The sequence below is a fragment of the Polistes canadensis genome, unplaced genomic scaffold, assembly GCF_001313835.1.
Source record: "Polistes canadensis isolate GaletaPanama2010 unplaced genomic scaffold, ASM131383v1 scaffold_120, whole genome shotgun sequence".
NCBI classification, from domain to species: domain Eukaryota; kingdom Metazoa; phylum Arthropoda; class Insecta; order Hymenoptera; family Vespidae; genus Polistes; species Polistes canadensis.
In genome coordinates, this window is record NW_014569667.1 from 327,760 (window position 1) to 340,257 (window position 12,498).

General features: G+C 29.5%; 1 protein-coding gene across 1 annotated transcript in view; it reads right to left on the bottom strand.

Moving 5' to 3' along the window:
• LOC106787941 overlaps positions 1-12,498 on the bottom strand; it is a 21,284-nt gene continuing 8,786 nt past the window's right edge. The window contains exons 2-6 of the mRNA XM_014750730.1: positions 7,686-7,793; positions 7,386-7,550; positions 6,436-6,533; positions 2,231-2,393; positions 1-339 (exon numbers count right to left, since the gene is read on the bottom strand). Coding sequence (XP_014606216.1) covers positions 95-339; positions 2,231-2,393; positions 6,436-6,533; positions 7,386-7,550; positions 7,686-7,793 — 779 coding nt within the window. The 3' untranslated portion in view covers positions 1-94. The remainder of the gene's footprint in view (positions 340-2,230; positions 2,394-6,435; positions 6,534-7,385; positions 7,551-7,685; positions 7,794-12,498) is intronic.

Below are 12,498 nucleotides of genomic sequence, written 5' to 3' on the forward strand. Positions count from 1 at the left end.
TTTTACTTCATTTTTTTCTTTTTCACGGACGAATTATTTTGTTCTCGTCAAGAAGAAAACTAAATGACGTGCGTTCTTCTCTCTCTCTCTCTCTTTAAACTTCCGTTGAATGCGTTTGAATACGAACCTTTTTTTGCGAGCCATTCCTCGACAATGTCGGACTATGCGCTGAAAATCCTGGATTGTGAATTCCAAGAGGTTTTGGTTTCTTCAATGAACTTCTCAAAGGAGATGCAGCACTAGTTGCGCTTCCTGACGTTGCGACGGATGCCATCGAACCATTTCCGGCATCACCTACATATGGTTTACCACTTGCATCCGTCATTGAAATACTTCCACCTATGAAAATCGTTAATATATTTTCGAATAATTATTCATTGATTTTAAACAAAAATTGTCTACGAAATATTGATTGTTTATTCATTATACGATCCAATTATTATCATCAGTATATCATTAAAATTATTTTCATAGTCCTTCCGAAATTTGTTTTATAATTTTAACTTTATTTTATTTCTATGTAATTGCAATCCTGTAAACAAATATTAAAAAAAAGAGAGAGAGAGAGAGATAAGAAATAAAAAGTGCATTGTTGAATCTTTACAAAATATGTTGCATTTGCTAAGAGATAAATGAGATATATTCCTTGTTTACTCTGTGTGTTTTGTTTGCACAACACAACAATTGTAATTGTGTAGTTAAGAGTACCTGTATCTCGAAGTTCCGCTTTACATACACGTCAATTTCTAAAGACATCGTAATTTATTATACGAGCATGTACATGTATGTAAGTGTACGGTGCACGTGTTCACTTTTCGTGTGTTACGAAGGGTTGTCATGCGGCAAGGGTATTTTCTCAATTTCTTTCTTTTTCTCTCTACTTTTTTTTTACTCCATGAATATACAGGGTGTCCCACATAACTCTAGTTACGATTTTTCAAGTACTTGCGATAACCTGACAAAAAAATACTAAAGTTCATTTGTTTTTGATAGCATAGATTTGCAGCATTGCATTCTCTGACATTTTCTGAGCTTTACATGCTAAATTTATAACTCAATATGGTGTTTTACGCGTAGACAAAAGAGTGTACTTTAATTTAATATAAGATTCATTAAAATCTATTCACTTTTAGTATAAAAAATATTTACCAAAACTTTTCAAAGAGATTGTAAAGATGCACAATTTACAGCATTGCATTCTCTGACATTTTCTGAACTTCACATGCTAAATTTATATCTCGATATGGTGTTTTACGCGTAGACAAAAGAGTGTACTTTAATTTAATATAAGATTCATTAAAATCTATTCACTTTTAGTATAAAAAATATTTACCAAAACTTTTCAAAGAGATTGTAAAGATGCACAATTTACAGCATTGCATTCTCTGACATTTTCTGAACCTTTGCAGATTGATTTATAACTCGAAAAGATATTTTAGCCATAGACAAAAGAGTGTATTTTAATTTAATATAAAAATATTTAAAATCTGCTTGCTATAAGTATAAAAAATATGAAAAGTATATTCTCTCTCATGGGTTTCGCAGTTTAATGTTAACTTATAGAAAATCATCCACAGGTCATGGTATACTATATCGTTGAGTTCGTATTTAAATGAGCTATAATACTGTAAATTTAAAATTACTAAGTGCTGTTTAAAAAAATTAAGGTAGCCTTAAATAACATTAAAAAAATAATTTTCTTCGAACATTTTTTTTATTGCAATGTATAGTCTATCAAAAACAAATGAACTTTAGTATTTTTTTGTCAGGTTAATGTAAATATTTGAAAAATCGTGACTAGATTTATGTGGGACACCCTGTATACATAGGTGCATATGCTGAAAGTTCGCGCAGTACTAAGGGTTGCCTGCCGTAGGGGCATTTTCCTAATTTTTTTCTCTCTCTCTCTCTTTTTCTCGTCATCTTTATTACATTATATCGGAATTTCGTTTCCTTTTTTTTTACTTTTATAAGCTTCAAGAACTCTTTGTCTTTTTTTTATTCTTATTTGGTATTCAGAAAATGTCTTTCCTTTTCTACAATCTTTTTAGTTACGTTTAATTAATTAGTTTTTAATTATAAAAAAGTAAGGAAGGCGTTAAGGTCAATATATTTTTGTATTGTTTAGAGAAAAGTATATTTAAATGTAATAATAATAATAAAAATAACAATGAAAGTTGTAAGATATATCGTATATAAAGTTATGATAATGGTTAAATAAAACACATACCATTTGTCGGTCGATGGTGTTCTCGATATCCTGGATTATTTATGGTAGCTGCCCTAGGATCAGGGATGGTCCTTATCTTTGTAGGGTCGCCACCCCTTCTGGCATAAATTCCCTCGTAAACGGCAGAGACGAGTACGCCAAAGTTCAAGGCGATGGCAGCTAACTATAACGTGAAATCATTTTTCGCATCAATCGATTATTTTTATTTATTTATTTATTTATTTAATATAATATTTTATTGACCCTAGAGCCTAAGCTCCCTAAAGGCCATTTATTACAGTTTAGTACAAAATAATATATAGGTGAAACAAAACGGAAATGAAAATTATGTTATTATTATTAAACTTATTATTATAATAATAATAACGCACATACAAAGTAGATACAAATTTCTGATCTATTTTCTATAGAAAAATATCTGTTATCTCTCTCTTCTATACAAGAAATTTTTCTACTGAAAATATATTTAAAAAAAAACAAAACAAATATACAGGTATAATATTATATAAAAGAAAAAAAATGTATAGAGAAATAAAAAATATTAATTTAACGAATATAATTATTTCGCTTGTACGAAATTACACATTCTCGCGTTAAAAAGTTTCCATTGAAACGTTCTTTTCACAGATCTCGTGTCAAATACAAAATCCAATTCCCCGTTTGTTAGGTATTGTTCAAACACATCGTTTGTACGTTTAAATTTCCTGACTGATCTAACGAATAATTTAATATGACATATACACACATATAAAAACAAATAGTCTTGGATAAGAAAAGGAGAGAATGAGAGACGGAGAGACAAGCCTGGAATGAGATGATGATAATTTAATTAACGATTAACAAAGAAAATGTTAAACTATTGTTCATTTTACGTGTAATAATTAATAATTCAATGTTATATACTTTCTCTTTGATTAAAATCATCTTTGCGTAAATAATAAGAAACCAAGGCAAACAATTACCACATTCCCTTTTATATCACTTTTTATACAACTCCTGTATAGCGCGATAAAAACCGAATGGATGATCTTGACGAGGTCTCGGTTATACGAGAAAATATAATAATAAAAAAAAAGGAAGAGAAAAAATATAAAAGGACAGGGAAAAGGAATAAAAGATTTTGTTGTTTTTTTTTTTTTTTTTCTTTTTCTATAGAAAAGCAATTGAAATATATTCAATGGATATTTAGTTCGGAAAATATTTGTTAAATATAATTTTTTTCTAGTAGATATATATTGTATATCATATATATATATATATACGTATATATTATACTTGAGAAGAAAAAAAATAAACTGGTGTGTGTACTTATGTACGCACGTAAGAAGTTATACTTCTTTAGCGTACCAAAACGAACATAACCTCAAAAATAACTTCAATAATCTACATTTGTCAAAAAGACGATAATATAATATGTTAAAATAAAAAATGAAGATATTAAATACCATTGATAAAGGTTTTAATTAATATGTACAATCTAATTTATTTATATTTACGAATTACTTAATGCCGGTAAATTTGAAATTATTTTTCCCGCGCATCGTAATTATCGACAACTTCGTGGTGTCGATTTTTCGGTCGCATTTAAATTCACTTTACAAAAGTGTGCGCCAAAAGAAGTATAACTTCAAAAATGTTTTCTCACGGATCGCATAGACACATTTTTAAAATCAGAAAAACACCATTTATTTCTAAAACGAAGATACGAATCTGTATAATGATTCATCGTGCATGAACAATCCTTCTATTTGCGTGAAATAAAACTATAGACGTATACTGTCTTTCTCTTTTAGTTAATTTCTACGTCTCTTTCTACTATCTCGTCTAGACTACGTTCAAGGCCATGAGCAATTTTCATACTCTTCGTTTGGTTCACGTTTCAAACATGAGATGTAGAAAATGACCTTTACCTTGCCCTGTTTTTGCTTGTTCCTTCTATCCAATTCGATTTCGTCCTTGGCACCTTTCAAAAGACTACGTTTTCTCCTTCCCGTCATACTGACAAAACCACCACCACCACCACCACCACCACTACCAACACTATGATGTAACTCCAACATCATGATCATAAGTTTGATGTCTAAAGATAGTTATGTATGTTCTCACAATCATACGAAACAAATATACACGTATACATCGATCTATTGATTTTTCAAACGAGTTTTCCTCTCTTTATTTTATACCCTTCAAAAATAATATATAATCTTACAAACAAAGTTTTAACAACGAAATGTAAAATTAAAAGAAGAAAAATAATTGATTTCTCACTGAATTTCTTTTCTTTAATCCACCTGGTTTTTGTATATTTGTTAATGATTGACGAAACAAAATCGCTGAACCACTTTCTCGTAAAAAAAAGAAAAAAACCAAGAAATTTCACACAGCGCGTAATTATAATATAAAAAAAAGAAAAGAAAGAAAGAAAATTGTAAGTAAGAGCTTGTGTCGACTGTTCGAAATCGAAACGTTCACTGCCGGACCGCCAATGTCGTCTCATTGTTTTTAAAGTGTTCACGACTCGTGGGTGCTCTCACACATACTAAACGTTCTTTACCTCCTCCCCCAATCCCCCAATCCTCCTGTTGCCCCCTTCGAGGACAAGCTTAAAGAACACCTGCGAACGAATCGTCGTCTTCGTTGCAATCTTCGTTGTCTCGGCCACGATATCAGGTGGCTTTTAAATATTTAATGCTTCGATCGTGTATACCAAGCCTAACTTTTACACTTTTCAAAATCCTAACTCGTGCGATAACACATTTCATGGGATATCTCTATTCTTAGAAATATAACTCATAAGAAATTTGTTTCATTGTTATGGAGTATGATTTTTATATATAAACAATTTAAAATCGATGTTTTTCTTTCCTAATCTTTGACTAATCGTATATATATATATATATGAACCGTTTATTTTGCAGCCCCTGTAAATATACATTATTCTAATTAAATTATCCTACATAAAAGTAATATATATATAATCAAATTACATATCAATTAATTAATAGAAACATTGTCAAATTTGATATAATTAATGAATATTTATAAATTAACCAATATGCAAACCTTTCATTTTCTCAAAACAACAGAAAATGGACTTACAATCATTTTCAAAATAAACGGTCCATATATAATCTATTAGTATAAGTATCTAATCAAAGAACGTACTTTTTAATTGTTGAAAATAGAATAAAATTGAGGATTGATTGAACAACGAAAAGGAACAATCTTGTTATGTATTAACAGATGGTAACGTTGAAGAAATAGTTGTGATGAATGATTTAGCATATCCTAGAGGAAATATTAGTTTCGCAACAGGTATATACGGTAGATACTACAAACGATGCAACAGCAGCATCAGCAGCACATCCCCCATTTTATTTATTCTATTTTTCTCTTTTCGTTACACCTGTAGATGTAAGAGAAAGAGAGATAGACGGTACGAGGAGAGGATGATAGATCAACGAACGGTTTTCTTCCGTCCGATAGGCGCAACAGGTTCTATTAAAGCCGAGAGAAATGACAAATAAAAACGAGAAGCTTCTATGGGGGGACTACTACATTACTACTACTCGTTGCATTACTATTCGCATTCTCTCTCTCTCTCTCTCTTTCTCTCTTCCTTATTGCGTGTTATGAGCAAACTACTTCGGAATAACGGTAATTCCTATGTCTACCTACATAAGTATACGTGTGGGTATGTGGGTTCGATTAAAAAAAAACAAAACTTGGTGTGTGTGTACTTATGTATGCACGTAAAAAGTTATACTTCTTTAGCGTACCAAAACGAACATAACCTCAAAAGTAACTTCAATTATCTCGCGTAACAATATAATGTTAAAATAAAATGTATGAAGATATTAAATACCATTGATAAAGGTTTTAATTAATATGTACGATCTAATTGATTTATTTACGAATTACTTCATGCTGGTAAATTTGAAATTGTTTTGCCCGCGCATCGTAATTATCGACAACTTCGTGGTGTCGATTTTTTTCGGTCGCATCTAAATTCACTTTACAAAAACGCGCGCCAAAAGAAGTAGAACTTCAAAAATAAGTTATTATAGTATTCGGACACTTCGAATTTTTGTTTTTTGTGTGTTTAGTCAATCCACTTTCAACACATTTGTTTTCTTGATGAAAAATGTGTTGTCTTAATTGTTTGGAACAAAAAAAAATGGGGAATTTATTGAATAATATCTTACCTGCATATAAAAAGCCTCTCCTCTCGTAATAACAAAACTGTTTGCTGTGTCATCCGTTTGCAATGCAAATAAACTCGCAGCTACGATTGCCAATGATGCTGGAAAACAAAAAGAATTAGGAATTTTTTGTTTATCCGCGTATTTCGGTATTTAATATTGATAGTCGAGAAGATGAAAAATATATGTGCATGAACGTAGTTGATTCTATGACATTAGAAAATATCATATTACCGTAATAAGATCTATCATAGACATTCGATTCTTAGAGTACGGGTAAGTAGGCCACTAAGCAGCACAAGCGACTAGTAATTCTAGCGTATCCGGTGGATTATGAAACGATTCTCGAAGATGTAAGAACGGAAAAAGGGATTTCTCTACTCGAATGCGCATTCTGGAATTCATGGTGGATTCCTTCCTTTTATTATTCCACCAGTATCAAGGTCTCGTTTCTTAAATCTTCTTAAACGATAAATTTACATTTCATTTCTATATTCTAAACACCGGAAATATATCGTCTAATCTATTGTTATAAATCCTGTATCTCGTATACAGTACAAAGTACCCCTTTACGTTACTCTACGTATATACTGTTTTATTTATTTTGAAAAATTAAACACACATTTATTTCTCAGATAAAGAAAATTATAAAATAATTATAATATCTAAATTTATTTATTTATTTAATATATTAAACATACCGATACCTTAATGACACCGTTTTTAAAAAGAAAAATAAAACACATATATGAGATTTTAAACTAATTGGATATCACGAAGAAAGTATTTTATTTTACTTAAGAATATAAATGATGTAACTTTTAAGAGTTTTTATTATATTTTTGACAAATTAGAGGATTGAACAAAAAATTTAGTTTATTCATTAGAAATTACAGGGCGCGGTTCGTTTGACCGTGTGTTGTAGGTTTAGTATTGTCTTTTTTTATACTCACTTGCCAAGGTTGCTAAGGCGACCTTGCCGATAAGGGCAGTGCTATACGAAATGACAACCTTCTTCGCTGATGAGGCCATGGCAAGTTGAAGTACGGCAAGGCCAACCAATAATGCGAGTAACGTGGAGGCAGCAGCAGCAGCCAATCCAGCTACCCACACAGCCACTAACACACACACACACACGCACAAAAACAGTAGTATAATATTCTATTAAATATATTTATCCATAGAGGTGAATAGTTAGGAAGGGATGACATATTTATTTCATATATGTCATTTAATTTCGAAGAAAAACTTACAGACTGGTTGAAACCTTGATACACCTTGGCCACATCTTTCTCGTTGATATAAAAGAATCTTGCATTGTCTCCAAGGTCCAAAATAACCACTCTCAGCAGCTGAACCAGCTGTAAATAAAAAGAAACAATATATCAATTGTATGTTATTTATTCAAACTCTTTGACTCGCATTTCTTTAACACTTTACGTGTTGAATACATTCAACTGAATTATTTTCTACGAATGGAATAGTTTATTATTAGTTCGAATTAAAGGGATGAAACGTTCAATGAGATCAAAACAAACGTTTTAAAACAAATTTTTCAATCTGTCCGATTTCCTTTAAAAGACACGTTTATTAATCATTTTATTTTTAGACGAGATAAACAATTAATTGATTAGCTCGAATGTTTTCGTTGTGATTGATAGTTATTAAAAAATCTCAAATCTAATAAAATAGATTGTATTTAATAATTAAACTTTTTGTTGTTCTCTTTTATATATTATTTTCATGCGACAAGATTTAAAACAATAAACAATACGCAAACCAATATTAATATTTACGAACACCTATATGCGTCGATAGAATACTTTGACAATTTTTATCAAACGCATATATGCGTTAATAGCAGTCGAAGGGTTTAATTGTTAAGAAAAGTTGAAAAATTTATTTGTTAGATGAAGGATTGCATATACATATACGAATAATTTATCATAAGTATGTATTGTAGGAATAGGATATGCTGTAAAATACCATACTCAGTCGTAACGTTGTAAGGAATATTAAATAGCAAGGATTCATTCTTCGCTACTGTACTTCCGGTTCCTTTGCGACTCGTACCAAGAAGGGATGACTGTTTACTTAATTAAGAAGAGGAGACCGAAAGGTGCAGGTGTGTCGATAAAAATGAACGGAAGGCATATATATATATATGCATGTAAGAAAATGATTCATCAACACTTGTCCGGTTTTTTTTATATTATCTGACATATATATGCAGAATAAATAATTATTAAACAATATATTATTTTATTGGACAATTATATTATACATATATATATATATATATATACCTTTTTATATAGGGAAAAAAGAACAAAGTAATGAACTTAGATTTGTTTGTTTGTTTTTTTTTTTCTTTTTTTAGATAATTGGATTAGTTTATAGAAGTGAATTGTTATGTTGTTAATTAGATCAAAAAATTATTTTCAATTTTATTTGAAGTTAAAATATATTTGGATAAAGTATATAAGAGTTATGATTGTATTTTTATAAAAAGAAAAATTATATCGGAAACTCTTCAAACCCGAAATAAATAAATAAATAAAATAAATAAATAAATAATATACCTTTTTATATAAAAAATATGTTCACAATTATAGATATTATTATATATTATATTATCATCTATAAGTGACCCGTATATTCGGTCAAGTATAAAGAATCATAAAAAGAGAAAAATATTGTTTTATCCTACGTAATATGTAATACTACAAATGAAATTCTAACAATGGTTTTCTCATGGCGGTTATTATAATACACGTTCGTGAGTATAGACCGATATCTCGAATTGACTCGATTGCGTTAAAGTTTCATTCGTGTTAGTGACGGTTTCTATTATCAGTGTTTTCCATTCTTTACTATCGCGATAAGATATCTTAGTTTACGATTATAAACATTGCGAGAATCATTGTTATTATTATTAATTTAATTATCGTAGGCAAGTTTCCTTCCCTTTTTTTTTTTTTTTTTCATTTATTATTCGTATTATTTGTCTGTCTCCGTAATTTCTACGACCGGGATGTAATTATTATTTAATTACATTTCGTATTTCTCGACGAAATGTAATAAAGATTTTTTAATTCACGTTAATATTAGCTATTAAACAAACTACAAGAATTTAAACGAGTGAAAAAGAGAGAAAGAGAGAGAGAGAATATCTTTTCTTCTTGTTAAAAAATATTATTTTTAATTAGATAACATTTTATTGATTGTAAAATATTGATAGACTAACGATCTTTACTGCTCGTTTATACAAGACGCAAAATGAAAAGATACAAAAATTAGCGGAATAACGTTATTCGAAATGAGCATTTAAATCTTCTTTACTTGCTTATAGGCGAACTTAGTATATTCATCATTAATTATGTTAAAACGCATTGTTCCGTAGCTCGTTTTCACATTTGAGCCGAGCCGAGAAAATTAGTTCGCCGAGTTTCTCGTTTGCTAAGATTAACAATCAGTTTTTTTGTTACGGTTAATAAATTTTCTTCCGGTTAATTTATATCTAATTAATGATATAATCCAATTTGTTTGATTAATCTAAACGATTTTTTTTCATCTTATTTCGTTTTATCCGATAATATTCTTATGATTTGAAAAGAAAAAAAGAAAAAAAACAAGGCCTAATAGTTTGTAAATAATTCAGAAAATATAAGTATATTTAAGTTAAGTAATTAGGTTGTGTTTTTGATTAGGATTCTTTCAACGATGCAAACGTGACAGGAATATGTATTATATTTATACGTGATAGTAAATATTCTTTCTATCGTAAAGATTCAACGAAATCATCTTTTTTTATGACGGACGTAGTAACCAGTACAGAAATGTGACGTGTGTGTGTGTCAGTTATGACGAATCTGAAGTACGATAACGAGCTTGACCTTTGCCACTGAGAATTTGCTTAGAACGTGCGTTGTGTGTGTGGGTGGACACGTACGATCTAATCTAATATTACTGTTCTATTCGTCGAAAATAGAGAAATAAGAACGGATTTTACGAAAAAGATATGAAATATTAAAGTAAGATAGAACAAGAAGTTAATTTCACACACAGAAATGTGTGTGGATATTTATTATTTATATTCAAGCTTACACTTTTCAACTTCCTGTTTGAATTTATAAAAAATACACACACACACCCTTGTTAAATGATGGGTGACCCGTCCGATCAAACATTGACTCGACTTACTTGTCGTTTAACTTTCCAAAAAAATGATTATTAAAAATCTTAATTAAAGATAAGATTTTTAGATTGCATCCCAGGTAATCGTTCAATCATCGTTGGAATGTGGCAACGATTTTCTTTTAGAATTGCATCGCTTAATAATAGTCTAGATTAAGTTTGCAATAGCATTACGCAATGCACCTGTAGTTATAGTAGAACGATTGAGAACAATGGCCTTAGCCGGTGAAACGGCTTTTAAATTGTCGTAGATAAGAGATAGTTACGGTTTAATATATTTCATTTGGTCCAGTCATAATTCTTTTATGTCATTTGCTTTCTCTTCGTTTTATTTTCATACTTTTTATAATATCCATTATGTTCATAAAACAATCTCGTTGAATTTAAGTATCCCCCGTAATCGTTTATTTCATTTAATAATAATATTATAATTATGTGCCATTTTTTTTTTTTTAATTATATATTATTGTGTGTTCATTCTTAAATATATAGAATTGTTTAAAAGTAAAAAAAAAATAGATTCGATTGTATTTTTCTCGAATAGTATAGTTTAATGGTATTATCAAGATTTTCTCACGTTAACTCAACTAAGACCGAGCGACCCAGATACATAGTAATCTCTTTTTAACGTATACATGTGTGCTCATAGCTTCTGCATTAGTATATATTAGGATGTATGTATGTATGTATGTATGTATGTATATAAACGCATACACGAAGAAACTGATGTTACCTACCCTCGTGATAACGATATTAAACCGCATGTGTCGTAGATCATACATTGCTCTCGTGTTAAATACTAAATAGATTATTTTATCGGATTAATATCATTTATTTTTGTTCAATTTTTATTATTAATCAATATATATATATTCTCACGTATTTTTCTGAATTTTTTGTATCAATATATTTAACACATATTAATACTTATTTCAAATATATATAACTAACCTTATTTTTTATCTGCTATAATAATTTATTTATAATTCTCATCTATGAAATAATTTTTCTAAATAAACACTGCATAATAATTTACATGGACTGTACGTTTTATAGCGTAGCACCTGCTATATATATATATAGTATATAAAAAGGAATAGGAAAAGAAATGAAAGAAAATAAATCATCTCGAATATACATATAACATCTTAAGTTAGTTTTTTATCTTAACGTTTGAAAAGATAATTTTGAGAAATAATTATAGAGGAAAGAAAATTAGAATATTAATAAAAGATAACAATAAAAATATAAGAATTAGAAAGGTAGGAATATTTTTCTCTCTCTTTTCTCAGTAACGAAATAGAATATTCAAAAAACATCCCCCTTTCAGAGAAACAGAAAGATAAATAGATTTGAAGAAGTATTATGCAATGATCATTGTCACAGGTTGACTCTTATAAACAAGAAAAATTCTAATTCTAGAAGATATATATAAATATTAAAAAAAAAATTAATGAAAAAAAAAAAAAAATAAAAGCGAATACGTATTCCCTTGAAAACTTTCTTAATGGGTTTTCTTGATATCAAGCGACGGTCCATAAAATCGAATTACCTTCTCCAGAGATTAAAATCCTGACGCAAGAAATCACGCGTGCGTAAGAAAGTGCGAAGAAACGAACGACCAATTGGAGGGTAGAAAAGAAAACAAGGTAAGCAAGGGTGAGAGAGGGGTGTGCAAGAAGAAGAAGAAGAAGAAGAAAAACAAGAGACGGCTCGAGACGAAAGAACTTCCGGTGGCCACCACCCGGAACACGAAATTCACTCGACCGAGAATAAGAGTGAGAAAGAAAGAAAACCTTCAATCTTTGTCAATTTCAAAATAGAATGTGATAGAACACAAAAAATGATTTTATAAACATATATTATTAT